This window comes from Alligator mississippiensis, chromosome 1, assembly GCF_030867095.1.
Source record: "Alligator mississippiensis isolate rAllMis1 chromosome 1, rAllMis1, whole genome shotgun sequence".
In the NCBI taxonomy this organism is placed as follows: Eukaryota; Metazoa; Chordata; order Crocodylia; family Alligatoridae; genus Alligator; species Alligator mississippiensis.
Genome location: NC_081824.1, coordinates 353,637,585 through 353,659,506, shown reverse-complemented (window position 1 = coordinate 353,659,506; position 21,922 = coordinate 353,637,585). Strand labels below are relative to the sequence as shown.

The 21,922-nt window shown below is 40.2% G+C and overlaps 1 protein-coding gene across 7 annotated transcripts in view; it reads left to right on the top strand.

The window, feature by feature from the left end:
• Positions 1-21,922, top strand: part of ARHGEF7 (Rho guanine nucleotide exchange factor 7) — a 184,083-nt gene that overhangs the window by 88,030 nt on the left and 74,131 nt on the right. For 6 of the 7 annotated variants that reach the window (XR_009459199.1, XM_059721073.1, XM_059721069.1 and 3 more), the window contains 3 exons: positions 4,869-4,957; positions 12,864-12,958; positions 13,367-13,462. Coding sequence is in view for 6 of the 7 variants with exons in the window: in XM_059721073.1 (XP_059577056.1) it covers positions 4,869-4,957; positions 12,864-12,958; positions 13,367-13,462 (280 nt within the window). In the remaining variant the exon portion in view is untranslated. Of the gene's footprint in view, positions 1-4,868; positions 4,958-9,676; positions 9,743-11,248; positions 11,252-12,863; positions 12,959-13,366; positions 13,463-21,922 lie in introns of those variants that run through there. The other variant, XM_059721074.1, reaches the window with a different exon arrangement.

Below are 21,922 nucleotides of genomic sequence, written 5' to 3'. Positions count from 1 at the left end.
CACCAGGCTTGGTTCCCCGTCCCCTGGGGCTTCCCTTGGTGCTCACTGGTGGCAGCTGCTTTTCTGCTCTCTTGTAGCGTGCTGCGAGCCAGGCAGGCTTGAAGGAATCTGATTTGGTTTTCACTTTATTAAGGTTACTGAACTTAACATGAAAATCTTTTATCTCCTGTCTTTCCACAGATCCCCAAAACAGTATTTGAAAAAAACTATTGCTCAAATTCTGTTAACTGTAAAACTTCTTAGCTTCATAGAGGAGCATGTGTACGCTTTATGAAACCACAAACTGTACTATATGAATGTACTCTGAAATAGGAATTTGTACTACTGATGCCTTGAACAAAACCAGCAAAGTATCTCTGAAAGTACCTTCTCCAAGAAGTGTCTTTTGGCAAAATTGGTATTAGGAGCAGCTCAACTATCCTGCTTATATGGGGCGTGGGAAGCATCATTCTCTCCTACCTGTCAATGTAATATTTTCCCCAATTCTCTAAGTGTGTCTTGTATGGAATTCTGTTGGACTACGTGGAAGTTCTGTGCATGGGATGTTTTAGAACTTGGGTTGCTGACAATAGTCACTACAAATTAATAAAGGAATGGAGGAAAACAAAACCACTCAACTATACTTTCAGAAATATATGTTCTAATTTTCTATTGTTTAGCTACCAACTTTTACTTGCATGGCTTGCTTTCTTTTATTGACCTCACTTTGTACTGTTTCTGCTGCTTGCTTGCTTGTTCTGTAAATCAAAAACTGAGCTATGGATACTGCATTTTGTTTATTTTGAGCAGTTTGCATAGGCTGCAATAATGGAGCAGTGCCATGAGTTTATTAACCTGCTTTTTAAGCACTGCTGACAAGAATTGAATAGATTCTTTAACTTTTGCTTTTGATCTTATTTCCATAATATTTCTTTATCTTTACCGCCTAGTATCGAACCACATGTGAAGATATCCTTTAAGATCCCTGTCTTAATGAATAACCATAGATTATGATTGGTGCTTTACAACCATACAGAAAGTAGGAATTTAAATGTATTAAATGGGAGTTTAAATGAATTTAAACTGTTCTGTTTGAGCACAAACAGAACAGTTAAGACTTACAGTTTGGTAAAAGTATGAATCTGAGATGGTGCAAAAGTCTTGGAGGAGGCATGGTTGAAATGTTTTGAAGTATGTTTTTGAAGAGGGTTTTGGAGAACAGCGAGCTGCTTTAGGTAAATTTTCATGTGCCAAGCTAAGCTAAAAACACACAGAAGAACTATGGAAAATAGAGAACCAGCAAGTAAATTGAAAACAACCAATAGAAATATTTGTCTTTTTTAAAAACAAACAGCTACAAAACTTGGAGAGTTAGGTATGGCTCAGAGCCGTGTTATGGGCTAGGGACATACGTTATACACAAATATAACCCCCCCCGAACTTAAACTATAGTGTAGCAACCAGTGACCTCTTTCCAGTACTGACATCAACTCTTGGTGATTGTATTCTGTTAGTTTAGGTGAATTGTCTGTTCTTTTTGTTTCCTAGTATGTAATGCCTACTTTACATATATATAAATGAATTGCTCTTCATAATGTTGATAAAATGCTTTGATACCGTTTCCTGTAATATGATGCAATAAATTCTGGGTTTAAGACTGTTTTGCTTAGAAAACAGTTCTATCTTTATAGGTGTGTAAGACCAGAAGGGACCTTCTGGGGATGTCAGGTCATTAGTAGGCATTGTATTAGTAGTCAGTGACTTCAATAAAAGGTGGTGTATGTTCTGTTCTTCTCAACAAATATCATCATACATCAGGGGCGGGCAATTATTTCAGGCGGAGGGCTGCTTACTGAGTTTTGGCAAGCCATTGAGGGTTGCATGACAGGCAGCCAGGGGCAGATAAATATAATTTTCTAAATTTTTTAGGGGCCCCTTGGGCTGGATAGAATGGCCTGGCGGGCTGCATTTTGCCCACCCCTGTCATACATGCAGGTGTATGCGTCTGTTATTGGTACCCACTCCAATACCTAAAGTTCTCCATCTATATAAAGATTTTCCATTATATGATCCTGCCTTTAGTTTTTTTATAACTGCATTTGGTTACAGTGGCTTATTTTGAGAATCTGCTGCTTGCTGAATTTTATTAGAAAATTTAAGCTAGGGAAAATTATGATGCAGGAAGATTAAGTTAAATCTGCCTTACCACAGATAATCATTAACTCCAAGACAAAGTTGTCATTTTAAAATTGATCAAAACTGGTGTCAGTCCAAATGATACCAAGTCCCTGCAAAGTACTGTGACTATCACCTCTGTGTTCTCTTAATACTGAAGTTGTTTATCTTATGCAGCTTTAATACATTAGCTATTGTCAAGCCCCACAGGATCAAAACTAAAACTTGACATTTGGTGCAGTATGACTTCTCTCTTTCTTTCTCCTTTCTACTCCCTCCCACCACTCCTTAGACATTATCCTCTAGACTGATAGTGTGGGTGGGGATTAACTTGAGAGCCCCTCCATCATAGGTGGGACCCTCTTCTGAGGGGGTTCACTTTTGAACTTGCTAAGCCTGTCTTCGTATATAGCATGGTGCAGAATGGTTGCAGGACACCTCAGGGCCTTATTTCAAATGCTTAAAAATGAAAATAGCCAGAGGCAACAGGTAGACTGGAAGCTTTAATTACACATTTTGACTAAGCAAATGAGTTTGCTTTTAAATAGAGAAGCACCAAAATTTTCAATAGGAGTATTTTGATATGGCTGCAGTTCATGTCCGACAATTTGTCATTTCACTATGTGATATAAATAATCAAAGTACTTTTTTGGAGTCTGCATATTGAAGTTTGTTTCAATATAAAAGAGAGAGTAATGTTCAGATGAACAAAGGCTTTTTATAGAATAATGGACAGTTGCCAAAAGCATGTTCTCATTCAGCTATGTTAAGTTGTGCAAGAGGTCAGGAGGAAATGGTACGCTGCACATCTCTTATCTTCTTCTAAAAAAGCTGCACTCTTAAGAGTACTTAGAATTATTGTAGTCTTGTGGTGTTTTAAATTAGAGGAATGATTGAAAAGGGGTGTTGGGAATGGGTGTTCTATGTGTGTATAGGCAGCATTGAGACTTGCTTATCAAGGGTAGGTCTGTACTTCCAAAGAATAGCAGTAGGCAACACTAAGCACACCTGCTTGATACAGTACACCCCCAAATTACTGCTGTTTTAGTGTGGCAGCAGGTGCACAGCTGTACACTCATTGTTTCAGAAATGGTTAATTTATTGTCCCATGCACAGAACTACACTAAAGTCCCTGATGGACCTTACGCTGATGGCACAATTCATGTGTTAATTGTGCCATACATAGCAAAATGCCACACCTTTTAGCCAATTTATGGCACCATAAAATGTCAGACCAGCCACAAAGATGGTCTACATATAATGTATGGTATCTTAAATTGAACATGTGGCATGTCACTTCTCTGTGCTGACAGTAGCTAATTGCCAGCATTTGTGATGTGGGCTGTCTCTGCCTGGTTGGAGATCCTGGGGTAATCAGCTGACTGTCAGCATGCAGATGAATCTTGAGCTGGGGCTGCCCAGGGATCAGAAAGTTTGTGTGCATGTGGCACTGCTAGCCAACATGATCCCAGGTATGTGGGGGGCTGCCAGCCAACACGATTCCCCTGTCTTGTTTTTGCAGGCCCTTGATATGGGGTTCCCAGTGGGCAGGCCAATGATGTGTGACTTTGAATTTGCCAGTCTGGGGAGGTGGAGACTATTGGCCCCCACTGAATGGCACCTATAGACTTGTGTACCCAGCAGCCCCGTGCAGGGCTACACTATGTAGCTGTCAGTTTGCTGGTGCAGGTGAAGACCTGGGTCACAATCCTATGCTGGCAAGTTGAAGAGGCTCATTTGGGATCTGATCCCCAAAATCGTATATCCTGCCATGAATGTGGCATGGTAGAAGGCATGATTGTTGGGTTCCACGGTCAGATCTTATTGTGCCATTAAATTAACAGCTGCCTTGGGCACTTGGCAGATAGATTGCATCTGTTTCAGAATGTGGAATAGGCATAACACACTGCAGTGTTCCTTAGCACCACCCTTTAACAGCATAGGTATGTCCAAAATGATTCACTGTTGTGTTGCAACTTCTTAGGATGGTCATTTTAACCTTGCAGATATGTTTGTATTTCCCAAATGCGAGCTGACACAATTTAACAAAATAGATATGTTACAGAACTACCTCTTCCAGGGATGAGTATTTTTGTAAAACCGCATGGACCATATGCATATATTTGTAGAATTTAACTTGTTCTAAGCTTTACAGCCAGCTTTTGATGTATACAATACTGAAGATATTTTTTTAACTTTCTAGAAGAGCAGTTACATCATTGTTTGTTTTTCCCCCCCTGAATCAACATGTACAACTCGTTTGTTTTTTTCAAGCACAGTTGAGTCAGATTTCTGGTGATGCTAACCTTTATCTGTTTAAATTGAGTGAGAACTAAGTAAGAATATAATTCTTCATTAGAAAATAGTTAATTACTTTTGTTTTTGTATCTGCCACCTTCTAGAATATTCCAAGCACTTTTATTTTAATTACAGGCTGCCTATGATGTAGTCTTCATTTTTTAAAGAAATTTTGGACAAGTTAATCTTGGTTGAAATCTTGATCACTTTAGGTTAATAGAAGTTTCACAGAGCTAGAATTTTATCCGTTGTGAATGTACAAACCATTTTGACTACATTTTTGATTTGCACAGCTCTAGACATTTCTCAGTGGAGCATAGTCCACTGTATCTCATAAATATCAGAGTGGTTTGGTTTGACCTCTAGTGTTGAACTATGTAATTGCATCCCATTGACAAAACATTTTTATGTTTCAGAAAAACCAGTCTCCCCCAAATCAGGAACACTAAAGAGTCCTCCCAAAGGTTTTGATACGTCTGCAATTAGCAAAAGCTATTACAATGTGGTGAGTGATCCCTTTCCTTATTTTGAGTTCTAGAACTTCATTAATCCACCTATTCCATCTGTAAAATATTGGCAGATTATTACTATTTCCTAGCCAAGAGCTGTGGCAAAGTCTTATTTTTGGAAGTGTAATATAATACATTTTATTAATAAGCTGAACTATGTAAGAATATATGAACAAAGTATGCATCTGTAGTGCATCATGCTTACTTTGTTGATTTGCTACTTTGCAGAAATCAGCAATTTGCAGTGGGTCTCTGTCACTGCAAATTAGCAAGGTTCTACTGTATTCGGAAACAAGTGAGTTTAGGACTGTTTTGTTCTAAATCAAAGAGATTTAAACATCTGTATGAAAAAACAAACAAACCAGTTCTCATCTCCTTCAGCCCACATAACTGGGTAAAGCTGCTGGCACCTCTCATAAATATGTAGAGTGGTTTGTTTGAGCCTTCAGAGAAAAGTACATTCACAGTGTTGGCTTTTTAATATATTCTGTGCATTTATTTAGTATACTACTTGATACTTCAAAATTTTTTGAAATTTTACTAATTTTTTTATTTTAAAATGGCTGGAGTTGACTTTAATCCCTTTTATTTGTAAGATATGTGTTCCTGCTGAAGTTCTGATACCTTGTTTAATTGTAAACGTTAGTGCACCACTTCTAAGTACTGCCCTGTAATGGTATCAGCAACAACAAATCTTTTGTTTTTTATGAGGTTTCACTTAAAATTTTTCAGTGAGGCTTTTCTAAAAAGATATGATTCTATGTTGTAATGTTTTGAAAAAAAAAATTGTACATAGCTTAGTGACCTACAACAAGCAACCCTTTCCCCTACACAGTTTATGTCAATCTGTAAGTACTGTGAAAGGCATTTGATGAATTGCATATTGATTCCAGCACTGCCTTGTGAGAATGGAAAAATGTGTTGTCCTATAATCTCTGCAATTTGAAGAAATTGTATTTTTAGACTGTATCCAACTATAATACATCGATCGACTTTGTTTACTTTTGTAATTATCTTTTAAAATATCCCTCTTTCATTTTTTTTAATTTATTTGCTTTTTACCATAATTTGTTGTGTTTGTCTTCTCCTTATTTTTATGTGGTTCTTCCCCCGCCACCCCCTTTTGGAATTTTTAGTTTGACTTTTTATAGTCAAATAAAATAAAATTACATAAAAAAATAACATACAGCAACCTATACAAAAATTGTGAACATATATAGTCAACTTGCTTAAAAGAAACAAAAAAGCTTCACATTTATCTCAAGGAATTTAGTATGCATCAGTTATATAGAGGTGGATACTGAGAGTAGGAGGGGTAGACCCCAGTAAAACTATCTAGTGTTAAAACTAAAGTGACTTCTACCTCTGGATAGTTGATGCATGTAAAGTGTCATGTAGTAAAAAGTAGCCTTTAGCATTTAAGAGGAGTCTGCTTTGGATTGCCATGTGTAAGTAGAACTGCTGACAGACGTTAATTAAAAGGCACAATGGGATTTAATCCCCAGTCCCAACAATCACACCTTCTGTCACGCCACACGTGTGTGACAGGATGCATGATTTGGGGATTGGGAATCACATCCCAATTGTGCCCTATTTACCATTGCAAGAGAATCATGATCCTGAGCTCCCTCTGCATGACAGGTAGAAAGCTGGGTACCCAACAGTCAGCAGTTAATTACCTGGTTCTGACACCGTACAGGGGCTCAAACCAGCCCCCATGCAGTCCCTGAAGCTGATGGACAATCAGCTGATCGTCAGCCAGATCAGGACTGCACCAGGGCCAGTTCCTGCTGGTCTTTACTTCATGACAATTCTCCAAATTACCCCCCCTTTTTTTTCCTTTAATGCTAAAAAGGCTATAAAAATATGTAATATTTTTATGGCTGATTTTTTTTTTTTCCCCCCTTTTTGTGGCATCACTTAATTCCCTGAATATGTGGCTGGGTTAATATTTATGAAATAATTAACAGACTAATTATATCTTAAGTGTAATATCTGCCAGAGGCGTAGAGCAGATAGTAAAAACAATAAGATAAACTACAGCACTGCAGGCCAGTCTTTTGCCACAAATTAGCTCAGGACCCTTCCTGAGTGCCAGTCCAGTCCCTTTCTCTTTACCTGATTTGCTGCTTTACTTTTTCCTCCATCTGATCTGCCACTCTGCTTGTCCATTTCTCAGTCTGCTTTGTGCTATGCACAGTCTGCCTGTGCCATTTTTGGCACCTGTGCTGCAGGTTGGTCACCCCTGCACTACAGTAAAGTCCACTGCAAAAAATAAAAACAGAATTTTGCAGATTTATGTCTTAAAACTGAGCTTAAAGTGTGCAACTGTGTACAAAATTTAAAAATGTAAAGCTTGACTGTGTAGTTGTGCCTATCTTATACATATGGTCAGAATAAAATTAATGAATGAAAACTTCCATTGGGTCAAAAACTTGAAAATTCTGAACTCCTAAACCAACTTTCTCTGTTTTTGGTTTAACCCCCACCTCTGAAAAAAAAAAAAAACAAAAGAACAGCTTTTTTAACAGTGGAAATGCATGCAATCCTTTTATCTTGTTTTGCATTTGCGGTGTTAGTAAAGAATTATCTTGGTCAGTTTTCTTTCTTCCTTCTACTTTTTTCTCCAGTTTAATTTATTTCGTTTTGTGTCTACATATTTCATTGATGAAACCGATCAATTTTTGCTGGTTTCACAAAAATATAATTTTGTTTCACAAGGACACTTTGTTGAAGGGCTGAAAAAAATACTTTGATTCTGAAATTCAGATTTTGTGCAGATTTAAATCTCAACATTTATTTTCTGTGCTGAAGTAAAACCTGCTTTTAAAAATCATACCTTTTTACTCTTTTGCGACTTATTGCCGGTTGGCAACCTTTAGTTGGAACTAAATTGTCCAGGTTGTATTTATATTTTTGTATCTTTTTTTCTATCCTAGCCATAACTTTTTTGCTTTTTTTAGTTGGTCACACTTTCACAGGTACAGAATTTCTCCTACGTCAGACATTTCATCATTGCTCTGTGTTGGTAATGGATTTGTGTCGGTGCTGAAGCTAAAAATGGAACAACCTCCAACAAAGGAGCATTTGGCACCTGTGGCCCAAAGGCTGCAGCCTGAATTAAAAATAGATATTACGGAATCATTTGCATTTGAGGCCCTTTCTTTAAACTAGTATCAACTAGGCCTGTTGTGAAATTGGCAGGCTTGGATTCAGTGATGCATGTGGGATATCATTTTTCTGGCCTTGTAATATACTGGCAAATGGAAGGAGCCTCCAAGCTTTGCAGTAATTTCATTGCTATTTTTTTCAAAGGAGATTGGATACTAGACAGTCTCATGGATATGTGGAAGGAGGGAGTAATCAAAAATTAGTTAGGAACATGGTGCGTAAAACTCTGATGTTCCCACTCCTTCCAGTTGGATAATATGGTGGAAAACTTCCTGTTCTGATGGCCCACGGAGCCTATTGCAGAGTATCTCTCACTCTCCCACCTGCAAATGCTTGCTTGATTTTGATTTTTTCTTATTTTTTTTTTATGAAGGTATAAAACACTTTCTGCAGTTAATGAGCAGATTTCAAATTTCTTGATCTCCAGCTAGACTCCAGTGCATGACTATGGGACACTGAGCATGTAGGACAGGTGTTTATTTTCATATTCTGCTTGGCTAGGGAAGTAGAACTGTATAGAAGGCTTAGGGTATAAAGCCCTGACTACATGAGACAGATATTAACATGCTACTACTCATTAGGATTTGGGCATAGAATTAACCATTAAATATTTTTCCTTTTCACCAAATGCAGTATCCTGTTGTTACAAAGTGAGCCATGTTCTCACATAAGCAGCAGAGGTTTTTTTTCCTCGATTCTTTGTTCTTTCACTTGTGCCTAAATGTCCATTATTGAATAATAAAGCTTAATGTGTCGGGACTGCTCTTCATTAGGTAAGCCTGTAAGACCATTATCTACTATTTGATGATAGCTCAAGGTTATATAAAGAAGGATTTCTAACTGATGTTTTAAAGAGGAGGTCAATAAACAGTTTTCATATAGCATGGATATTTTTGATTTTCCTCTCTTCACCATCCCTCTCCCTGCTATCTGTTATATGCTTGAGTCCTCTGTTAAGCCATATTTTCAGAATTGCCACAGTGAGCCTTTGCATGTGCCCTGTTATTCTCCAGGCACTTTTTATTCAATTGCAGCTGTGCAGTTTGTGCATGTGCAGCATTTTGCATGCCCTTTGTAGGATCCCAGATTTTACAAATGTGGATTTTTGAGTTCTAGTGATGCAAGCAAATTACAGAATGATTCTTAATTATGATGATAAACTGGTGATTACAATTGAGTAGTGTGGTGGGAACTATATAAAAAAAAAAAATTGGAATGTGCCACATGTTCTGAATGTACTAATGAAATCTGACTTTCTTTTTGTGTGATTTGGAAGATGGTCAGTTGTGTAGGTCATTTTGATCCTTTTTTTGAGATTAGTATATGCCTTAGAAAGGTCACTTGGGTTTTGTGTGATAGAACTGTTAGGCATGTTTAATTTTTTTTCCATGCCTTGTGACTAAGAGAAGGCTTGCACTGGATGAGCTCAGCTTTCTGTGCCATTCTCTAGTGTTTATGGATTGTGCAAGCTGTCATTTCAATGAAAACAACCCACTCCTTGGTACTCTGTCTTTGCAAATGTTGTGATGGAGTTTTGGGAGCAAGGTCTTTGAGGTCTCATGGGGTCTTGCAGCAGCCAGAATGTGCAGAAAGCAGGAAAGGGAAGAAAGGTGATTTATTAGTGCACGCGGGTATGATGGTGAGATTGGGAATTAAAATGCTTTGGTCTTGAGGTGCACTGTAAAGACGTTACTGGGCATTGCACAGACTCTCGTATCTTCAAAGCACTGTGCCTTTAATCCTTGCAGCATCTTTGGTGAGGTAGGTAAGTGAAAATGGTTGGGGGTAGAGACACCCAGAAAAATGACAGTTTATATTTATGCAAAGAACCTTAAAAAGTGCTTTTTAGAAAACAAAAAATGTTATATGTGATTATGGTAATCGGCATTTAACAGGAAAGTCAACTAAAGGAGACATGTAACCTATTTTGAATTGCTTTGAAAATATGTACACATTTAATTGAATTGTTTATTATTGGTAACCATTTAAAGTGGGTCAAGTGAAGCTGGCAGCACATTTTGTTCAATAGGATGTGCAGCATAACTTCATTTACTGTTGTATTTGTATCAATTTCCAAGAGTACAATTGGATATCGCTTAATTTTTTTTTTCTCAAGTATTTGCTATCTTTGTAATGCTATCTCCTCCCCCACTTCCCCATTGCAAATCAGTGAGTATCTGTACAGGGTATGTTTTTTTCCACGCTAAGGTTTTGCGCACTTACTACATCATGAAAGAAAAAAATATTTAGTGATCTGTTAGTATTTCATTTGTTTTGCCATTCTGAACACACTGGAACTTTCTATTTTTGTTCACTAAAGTTGTACTGTATACTTTAGTTTGCCCAATTAAGAGCCAAGGCTTTCTCTGTAACATTCTGTCTGAGTGTTTTGTAGAATGGAGACATTTTAATCTTTGGGTCAGGATTCACATTCCCAACAAAAGAATGAACTCGAAAGTGGTCTCTCTGTTTCTTCAAATGAATAGAGCCATTCAGGGAATAAAGCAGAATTCTGTGACACCAGTGAAAGAAACAGTGAATTCTTCATTGACATACTGAACTATTTAAAGTTACTTCATCAGGTTTGCATTTAGGCCTGAATGGCTTTTTTATCTCCTAAAACAGTACAGACTACAGCAGTGAAGAATGCAGCCAGTACACTCTCTTTACTATAAACGTTGAAACTAGTACTAATGCAGACATCTCAAATATAATATGAGAGAGAGAAGATAGTATGGTGCTTTACATGTATTAAAATTCACAGAACTACTCAGAGCACATCCTTGCCCTACTGGGTTGAAGAAAGCAGTAACAAATCAATTTGCAGTTCCTTAAGATAAAAACAAAAAAAACCAAACTGCTTTTTAAAAGAACAACTCTGTAGGACAACTTCAGAGAATTATATTTAGTGCAAGCATTTATTGTTAAATCAATAAGTATAAGATCATGTCCTTGTTTTATACAATAAAGTCTAGCCTTTTAGATGAAATGAAACCAATGAACGTTATCTTTAGGAGCCACAGAAACTGGCTGCTTCACAGAGACTTCCAATATATGCACAGGAGAAGTGAGCTGGATACAGTTGAGACTATTTTGAAGAAGTCTCTTGAGAGGAGGTAGTTTAATATAATCAAAATAGTGTGTTGTACATTTCAGGGTATTCTAAACTATTGTGATTTATTTATGCATGATGTAAAAAATAACATGTGCTGTATTCTGTAAGCCTTTGTCTTTGGTCCACAACTATTGTATTTTTGTGGGTTTTTTAGTAGTTTACTGCTATTGCTCTTTCATTTGGTCAATGCCTATCTTTTAAATTTAATTATCTAAACATAATTATGTTGCTAAGGAATGCTGGCATTTGTCTATTCTAGTCGTTTCCAACCCTTGATTTGTGTGCAAGGCCTCTGAGGTTGTTTGTAACAACTGGAAATTTAAAAGTTAAAAATAAGGTCGACAGGGAAAGCAAAGTGTGATGTTGTCTGTGGCATGTAATTTGTCTGATATGTTGCCCATGAGCTGCTGAAGGTTTAGGACAGTTGGTCAGTTTCAGTGGTTCTCAACCAGGGTGCCAAGTAACAGCTGATGTACAAAAATCTACATGGCTCACAAGTTAAACCCAGGAATATGATATAAAAATCCGTGGTGTCAAAAACATTCTGACCTATTGTGGTTTTCGAATTCTTTGAAACAGATGCTTTACCATTATTTTCTAGAGTCAACAAATGAGTGAAATGGGGTGCTGCTAAATTTAGAAACTTTATGGAGGGGTGCCCATAAATGCTAATATCTTTAGATCCAAATTTAGCAGAGAGAGAGTTATACTTTTGAACAGACACAATAACAATCTATTAGTTAAGACTAGGTGATTTCAGATGTCTTTAATCATTTGAGTTGAGGTGCTTCTGTCCCTACTTAACTCATAATCTCCCAGTCTTTCCTGAAGTGTTTAGAAGCAGTAATGGTTCCTTGGGTGAATTTGATATCTTTTATTAGACCAACCCAAATAGTTGGAGGATAGTTATCAAGCAAGCTTTCGGGTTCAAAAACACTTCGTCGGGCTAAGGAAGCTGCAGCAGTTGGTGTGTGCTCTTCCTGGATGGAATGAAAAGTAAAGAAGCCAGGGCCTGGGCTGGGGAGTCAGTTGCCTGGCTTCTTTACTTTTCATTCCATCCAGGAAGAGCACATACCAACTGCTGCAGCTTCCTTAGCCTGACGAAGGGTTTTTGAACCCGAAAGTTTGCTTGATAACTATTCTCCAACTATTTGGGTTGGTCTAATAAAAGATATCAAATTCACCCAAGGAACCTTGTCTGCCTGTGTATGTCCTTAGACCAACACGGCTACAACCTGAAGCCCTAGAAGCAGTAATATCTCCTAACTCTGGAAATGCTCAGAATCAATGTTTAAATTCTTTAGGAAACAGTTCTGCAAATTATAATGAAACCTCCCTAGAATGCAACACTGGCATCTACAGGAAACATCTTTTTTTTCCAAGTGGTAGCTAGCATAAATTTAATTGTTGATGTGTGTAGTGTTTATAAAGCTTATTCTTGATACTTGAATTTTTAATGTACTCAGAAAACTTAGAAGAGTTAATGTTTTTTCACAGCATTAGCTGAAATGCCAATTTTGGCAAAATATCAATTGTACTGATTTATTTATTCTTAAAGTTGAATATTCTGATGTTCATCTCACAAAATAGCAATCAATAACTGTCATCTATTGTAGGTGCTACAAAATATTTTAGAAACAGAAAATGAATATGCTAAGGAACTACAGACAATGCTTTCAAACTACCTGCGACCATTACAAGCCAGTGAAAAGTATGTGAGTCTTTGTTTTAAAATTTAAAAAGGCAGGGGGGGGCGCTAAGTATAGTAGAAATGTCCATTTTACTGGCTGTACCAAGTATCTGCTTAGTATTGAAATGCTAGTGTAGTCTTCTGTTGTATATTTCAGGCTACTTGAAGTCAGGTTCTGTTCTTGTTTTGTTTATACAGTTTTTAGCAGACAAGAGTCCTGATCTCTGACTGATGTACCTATGTGCTACATACTAAGAGCACAAATAATATGTATGTATTTGTGTCGTTAAATTCACAATTTTTTCCTAAAGCAGAATTAAAAAGTCAGTTGGGGTATTTTGTGTGTTTGTCTTTTCCATCCACAATGGCTTATTAAGATTCTTTCTTTCTCTTTCCCCTCTCCCCCCTCCCCTTCCCTCTTGGCTCCAGGTTAAATTCTATAAATACTTTGTATTTAATGGGAAACCTGGAGGAAATCAGTTCTTTCCAGCAAATGCTTGTACAGTCTTTAGAAGAGTGCACCAAGTAAGTATTATGAATGATTTCTTCAGAACTGAAACTGGCAAATTTATTTTTATTTGCACACTGTCATTTTTAATTGATGGTCTTACAGCACTGAAACATTTGGTGTTTGGAAAGGGAGTGGAGCTGGTTCAGTGGCAATCATTTCCATGACACATGGCTGAACTGATAATAATACTCTTGCACTAGGACAGAAGTTACACATAAACTGGTTTAAATGACCAGAAACTGGTTTAAATATGTAATGGAACATAAGTTCAGTGCACACAAACCAATTTCAAAATGGCCCAAACTGGTTTGAGATAATTGTGGCTGAATGTAGTATTAGACTTAACTGATTTGGATCAAACTGGTTTATGAAACTTCTGTCCCAGACTCTTTCCTGTTTTAAGTTAACTCTCAGTCCCTTGGCATCCCAGCTTGCTTTTCAGCCCTGGGCTGGACTGGGTGCTTCAGAGAGCAGAGCTGGCCCTGCTCCTCTCCTCCCTTTTTTTGGAGATTTGGCTGGCTGAGAAGGAGGTGGAGACTTTAGGCACAGCAGCCATTTGCCTGGCTTCCCTCTGCCCCCACCCCTTGCTGCTTGCTGCTCAAGCAGGGATCCCTCCCACAGCACAGACCCCAGCTGGCATCTGATCATGGTCATGCTACTCCCATGCTAGCTAATGCTGAGAGCTGTTTGTGTGTGTGTGTGTGCCTCCAATGTCACTGGAACACAGGCATACAGAACAGTGTCAACTTAAGGCTTTTTGGAGCTGGTCAGCTGGTAATGTCCCTCTGTTCTTCCTTAAATGCTTTGTAAAAAGTTGTTTTAAGAAGAGCTTGAACTGATGAGAGAGAGGCTTTGTTTTCTTGATGGTCTGATAAGCTTTGTGTTCTGATAAGCTCCCTGCTAGCTGCTGGCTTGCTGGTGCCTCTCACTGCCCCCACAACAGCCCCCCCCCCCCCCCAGCCCTTGCCCCCCAGCCCTGCCGGAGGGGTCCCTAGCTGCCAAGGCTATGGGGCCAGGGACCCAAGTCTTCAGTTCCCTGCCCCCAACAGCAGGCAGCTGCAGCAAAAGCAGCATGGAGCCAGCTCCCCCACTGCTGCTGCCTGCTCAGGTGGGGGCGAGGTCAGCTCCTGGCTACCCCCCAGCCCTGCTGGTGCCCTCAGCCCCCTGCAAGCCCCACTTAGCTTCACTCTTCGCTCCTATAGCCTGTGAGGTGAGCTGGGCCACGAGCTGTGGGTGACTGAAAGTTTTAGGCCCCACCCTTCCTGTCCCTGTCCATCTCCCCCCTCTGGGCAGGGCTGGGGGTCTCCTGCCCTGTTTGCAATCGGCTCTTGCAGGTTGAAGCTCAACCAGCCTGCAGAGCTCTTTGCAAAAGCGGGGAATCCACAGGTTTCTCTGATTAAAAAGGGGAAATCTGTGGTTTTCTCCATTTTTCTGTTGGAAACAGAAAACCCAGATCACTGGTGATGGCTGCAGAAATGGAGTATTTGGAGTAAGCCTAGCTAAAATGTATTGAGATTTTTTTTGACAAAGCCTTTTTCCATTGAAAAATGAGTTTATCTAAACAGAAGCTTTTTTCACAGGGTATGCCAAACCAAACTTTAATAGGACAGAATGCTCAGGTTGCTGAGGATGGGATTTCTATTTAAAATCAGAGCATGATAGTCATTCTAGAATAACCAGTAGTCTGGCCATTAGAACCCTGACCTTTAATGCTTGAACAATGGTTCAAGTTCCTGCTTTGCCATTCTCTCATATCTGATAGGAGTGCCCTAAATATTCAGTTATTGGTTATTTGGGGTTGATCGTACTGTCTTTCCTGTTAGAGTTGTTTCACTTCTGTTCCAACTTAAATATATTTATGTGAACTTGAACTTGGGTACCCCACATCCCAGGTTCCTTTGACACTTTCTGTGACCAAACTGACATGTATTCGTATGAAGTGGAGCAGCCCTAACAAGATGAACTGAAAGATCCCTCCCTCAGAACAGCTAGCAAGCTTGTAGTGGTCAGGTCACTCAAGGATGTACAGGATGCCGTGACAAGCCTCTTTCCCATATTGAGCAAAGCAAAGACTTTAGCCCAAGTCTTCTATATCCCAGTTGCCGGGGCATTGGTTATTTCGGAGTGTGTAATGTATTCATGTCTTGTTCTGTAATTCCTTTTGTAAAGAAATTGAGATGTTTTGGGCTTGTCCAAGTGTGGAATGGACCAACTTCTGAAATTTCAGAATTTTATGGAGAGGAAATGCTGTTTCTTACTGTGACAGGGTGGTTGAAACACTCTGCCACAAGAACGGGAAGAAGGCTAGGAGAAGAGACTTACTGGGAGACAACAAAGAAGCTGAGCCGAGGTGGGGTAAATGCTATACCCCGACTGATTGAGGAAAGCAGCTGGGGCCGTGGCATTTCAAAGGCAAGCCCAGCTGCCAGAATTCGAGACCAGAACAGGGAGAGTGACATGGCAGGAGAAAAAGGGAAAAGGCCTGCTGAAAAAGAAAAAGGAGAACAGCTGAGTCGGGGAGGCAGTGAATCACAGGCTGCCATGGGGAACACAGCTGAGAAGAGGGAGAATTTAAACGGACACTGAGGAAGTGTCTGGGGTCGGCTCAGGAAGAGGGAAAGTAGGATGACACTACAGAAGACGCCCAGAGATGATGTAAGGAGGAATTGACCCTGAGCCCCGGTTTCTGGACTTACCTGGGAAGAACTGGCAAAGAGACTCAGGGACCACTCTGCCGGTGAGTGCAGTCCTGAGGGACGGAGATAACTCCTTCGGGATCCTAGAGGAAGAGAGAGACGAAGACAAGACTACACCCCAAGAAGGGGTAAGTCAGTCCTGACCCTGAAGGTAAGGGCAGGGTGAAATTAAGAAGCGACTGTCTTGGGACTCGTGCAGGGAAGAATGGAGCAAGCAGCCAGCCTAGAGGAGGACCCCTCGAACAAGGAATCCGTAAGACTAGGACCAGACCTTTCAGTGCAGTAGGCAAGTAACATCAAGCCTGGAACATCTGGTGTGGTTAGGGCAGGGGATGGGATGGTGGAGCCCTGTAAAGATAAGCGGCCCTCCTGAACCTTAGTTGATCCTTCTGTCTCCCAAAATGAGAGTTTGGTACCTCTCTCATTAACACCATGACTTGGCAGGTGATTTTTTTTTTTTTAGAACAGAATACTACAATTCTAGTGGGAAGATGGCCCAGTTCCAGGAGACACATCACCAACCGCTTACACTTACGTGGCTCCAATTCTAAATAATTTCTACTTTAGGATTCTTCACAGTGCCAGATTCAAATTAACATCAAGTCTACCTCTGAGGATTAAGCCCTGTTTTACTGTATTTTACTATTACTGTAAATTACTAGAGTTTACCTGTTACTGTATTTTAGGTCCCTAATGTACGTTACATTTTAAGATGCAAGACTAATCGCTAGGGCTGTGCGAAATGGCTGTGTTTTGATTCGGTTTTGGATTTGGCCGTTTTGGAGGACAGCAGTTCATTTCAGATCGCTGTCCTGTTTTGATTTGGCCAAATCTGTTTTGGAGATTTGGCTCTGCTGAATCTCCTCTGAATCTGTTTCGAATGGGCTGCAAGGGAGGCTTTGCACAGCCCTACCCAGCTGCATGGGGCTGCAGGGCCAGGGGCTGCATGGCCCCAGCAGGGAGCAGACTGGGGCCATGGGTGGCTTGTCTGGGGGAGGGCCACTGCCCTCTGTGCAGGCGAGGAGACCCCCACGCGGATATCTGATCCCTGTCACGATGGGTCGCGGGGCAGGGAGGCAGCACAGAGCGGCAAGCAAACCTGCTGGTTCCTGCTGTGCAACCTGTCATTTCAGGGAGCAGAGATCCGTTCCGGGGTCTCCTCGCTGCTGCTTCCTGCCCTATGCAGCCCTGCATCACTGGGGCAGCGTGGAGTGGGCAGCAGAGGTGAGGAAACCCCGGCGCGGATCTCTGCTCCCTGCGGAGCTGAGTTGCATGGCAGGGCAGCAGCGTACAGCTGTTTCCCTGCAAGCCTGGCTCTGAAAATCCAGTATTTTCCAAAACGTTTACAGAACATTTCAGATGCCTCATTTCATTTTGGAGATGTTTCTGAGCCTTCCATTTCAGTTCGGATTCGGTGTTTCGGGCACTGAAGTGGCCCAAAACACCTCCTAAAACCAAACGGCTGTCAAAATTTCTCACAGCCCTACTAATTACTCCTTAAGTAGTAATTGGCCGCAGGTGCAGCTCAAGTTAAGGCATGATAATGCAATAAATATTTTGCTGCTCACTTGTATTATGTCTTAAACTGAAGCTGGGACCTGTCAAAATTTGGTGGCATACAGAGTTTAAACAGCTCCCAGTATACAGGGAGTCTGGCCTTGGGCTGTGACAGCCTGGTGCTGGAATCGCCACATACTGGGAGCTGTATAAATCCCGTGCACCACCCAGCTGAGTGGCACACATGGTTTTTACAGCTCCTGGTGCATGGGGAGCCCAACTCCCCATGTGCCAAGCTGATTGTCAGCTGTGTTTGGGGATCAGTTTGGTTCTGGCCTCAATTGACAATCAGCTGATTCGTTTAATCGTGCTGGTGTAGGGAGAGTCTGGGCTCTCCCTGCCCTGCCAAGCAAGGTGTGACTTGGATCTAATCTCCAAATTGCACGTTCTGCCATGGTTATGTGAGCAGTTGTTGGGATCAAGGATTAGATCCCATCATGTTTTAAAGGGAATGTCAGTTGGCGACCTTAGTTTCACTAAATAATATCTGAGAGTTGGAGATTATTATCCAGTGTTGGCCATGTATTATCTAGTATGTGGGTGGCCATCCTGCAGCACACCAACGACTGGGGAATCTGCTGTACATGGCATGTGAGCCCAGGGTGCTCAGTTAGAGAGGAACCTTAATGGAGGCAGGGAGTGAAGCAAGGGAAAGATACTGCTGTCAGGTGTAACTGCCAAGAGCCAAGTTAACCCTTCCTTGGCCCTGTAGCTCTCACTGAATTCAGCCCTTTACTGCTTGCCACAAAATGTTGGTTGTTGTGGGGCTAGAGAAGGTTAACCTGGCTCTTGGAGGAGACGCCCCCAGTTGCAGCAGTGTTCTGCACCTACTTTTACACCATTATGGCCATGGTCCAAATCGAGCCCCCCTACTTCCATTCCTACACTCCAGGATGCAAGCCTTCTGGGGAGGAAGGGGCATGAAAAAACAGTTAAGAAAATACACATGGAACAAACTACTAAGGTATTTTCTGAACTTCTCCAGCGTCTTGAAACAGCATAGTGATGAGTTACCCTTCTTGGTTCATCTTGATGAGTTAATTGAAAAGCCTGGAAGTGGCAATATTAATATTAGTATCCAATTAATGTGTTTATTCCATGATCTCAAACAGCGACATCCTATGGTTTTAGCAGTTTCCTATACAAAAACAGAATATGGTGTTCTCTGATCCTGAAAATGTGGGGACAACGTAAAATAGTTCTTGCAATAAAAAAAAACAAAGGAGGTACTTAATTTAAATGAGGATAATATAAAGTAAAGATGGGGGGGGTTCCTTTTTCTTTAAACTTGTATAAAGCAAAATATGTGGGGCAATTCTAGTGGCTTATAGTACTAATGCTTCTTTCTCTGTTGGTTGCCAGCCCAGTCTTGCTTATCATTCATGACTGTAGGCATTCAGAAGCCTTCAAAAGAACATGATTGAACTACTGGATATCCCATTATAGTTGCTGTTTTCAGACTATCAAAAAAGAGTGCTTCACTCTAAATGTCAAGAAATAATACTGCCAGTTCACGTGTATGACTAAATGTAGTCATGCAATTACTTCTGTGGTAAATGTGCAGGCTGTCAATTGTGTATTATGGACCTCATGCCCTATATGCAGAGTAAATACGTTTCCCTTCCAGCCCCCCCCCCCTCCTAACTAAAACTGTCACACCATTTCAGTGGAAAATATCTTGATACAGCCTATCTTTCGCTCTGAGACTTAGACTAATTTTTATAATATAATTTCAAACTTTATAGAGGTTTTTAAGACAACTTTCATATTTGTCACTTGTAAAGGATATGTTAGTCCCTTAACTTTACTAGCATGAGAAACTTAAACAAAAAATATTTTAGAAGTGATATATCACACGTGTGTGTGTGTATATAGATATATCTATATCGGCTATTTTAAATTCCTGTAATTGCTTTTTAATTGCAGTATCAAAAATATGAGACTATTGTTGAAATGTCAACTTCAGAATAAATTATATAAAATAACTAATCTTTATTGGATTTGAACCTTGTAATTGCTAACAGCTTTGTGATCTAGTGATAGATATTAACCATTGTTCTTTAGACAGTTAAAGGAGATAAAAATGACATGCTCACAATAATAGGTAATATATTATTCATTGTTCCTACAAAATAAGAGGAAAAAATACTAATGACTGATGTGTAAAATGGAAAAATCAAAAGGGATGGGTTACCACCCACTCAGTCTGTTAATTTTCTCATGTCAGTGGGAAATGCGCAGTCTAAAATTACAGTGCATCCAAAATAAATGTACAATAGAGATTCATGTCATGCTCTTTCTAGCTAGAACTATGGAATGTTTGAGGATAGACTACAATCAACTTAATATCACTGATTGGAAAAAGTTAGTCAAAGTGTGGCAGTTGAACAGAAAACAATATTGAGAGAGTTAAACTTCTATTTAGCACCACTTCAGGGGTGTCCTACCTTGTGCTGCCAAATGTTTTTAGTAGTGTGTGCTCATCTGCTGCTCAAAAATAAAAGCTTATGTGGTTTTGAAGCACTCCCACCCCTTTCTGTGGACGGAGACAAACCATGAGACCTGTCTCATCATAGATGCTAGCACATCTGATATAAGGCTTCTATTTCCAAACATCAAAAGCTTAAGGGTTCATGTAAGCTTAGATGGTCCATTGGACTACTGTGGTTAAGGCATTCTAGCTTCTCTACCCAGTAGCATATTAGGGAGTAGTGGCTAGCATCATATCTAGCTGCCTTTAACTCTCCAGCCCAAATGATGAGATATTCACTGACGACTGGGCAGCATGAAGTATGAGTCTGAAGTTAGGCTTGAATTTACATCTTTACATCTAAGGGTCACTCTAGGTTTTCAAGTAAAGAAGTGATAGGATCTGATGCGTGATGCACACAGTCACAGCTCCTGCCATATCACGTGCATGGCAGGGGGGGGTGTATTTGCAGGATCCAGCATCAGATCCTATTATGTCTTATTGCTAGTGAGGAAGAAGCCCATGATTGTGCTTCACAGCAGGGGCAGTGTTCCATGTGTGGCTGGCAAGGCTCCCAGTGAGGGCAACACGTGGAACGCGGGCCTTGCTGCAAACCCCATCAGCTGATGAGGCTCTCAGCTAGGGGGAGTGTATAAAAGCTGCCTGTGCTATGAGCCTTATCAGCTGTGGGGCTTACAGTAGGTGGTGCACTCCCGTGGCTGGGTGTTCTGTCTGCTGATGGGGCTCCCAGGGGAGTACCTGGCCACGCATTCAGTTAATGGCATGATAAGAAAGAGCCACAAAGTTATGTCACTTCTTTTGTAGAAGAACTTTGTGGATTATTGCTTGTTTTATCATGCTATTAATTGACTGAACATGTTGCTGGGTTACAATTTAAGACATGATTAACTGCTTAATCATACCATAAGTGTAATGTGTAGGTGGGGCCTAAGTGAGATACCTTTAACTTTTCTGCCATGTTCCTCTTTTGATCATATTCCCTGCTCAGGTGTTTAAATTATTTTCTCATCTATTTGGATGTTTTGGGGTTTTTTTCCCTCTGACTTCATAGTCTATTTTTTTTAAATACTGCTTTCTGTTTAATTGCCAGAATTTAAACTGAGGCTTTGCAAGTTGCTGCATAGCCTATAGAATGCCAACAGGGAAGCAGGTTCTAGTACACTGCTCTTCTGTTGAGTTGCCCCCATGTTAGGTGCATTGTAACTTTTTATACAGGATTTAAGCTGTTTGTGGAGTTGATCCAAAGTTAAATCAAGTGTTTAACACTAGCTCTAGTTTAGAAGTATTATGGAAAGTTAAGGACGGGCCAGAAATCCTGTAAGGGATATCATAAGGACAGCCAGCACTTTCTGAAGCTGTTGTAATATGCAGCCCTTCCTCCAAAAAGAATAGCTGGGGAGTGAGGGTGAACAGGAGCCCTATTACAATAACCCCATGAAAATGGCTGCCAGCTCTGCAATTTGCCTGAGAAATTAGCTGGCCATTGCTTCAAGTCTGGTAGGCCCGTAGTGATTGGGTATAGAAATAAGCAGGGATCCTGATTTTTTTTTTTTTTTTGTCTGATAAAATAAAAATAAAATTGGGGATATGAGAGGGGGAGAGTTGAAGTAAAAACCTATTTCATTTTGTTTGAATACCTGAAAATGTACAACTGTTGTTGCATGCCTTTATCTTTGCCTTATAACTAACTCGTCACAAGGGGCACAGAACAAAAATCCATCCATCTTTTC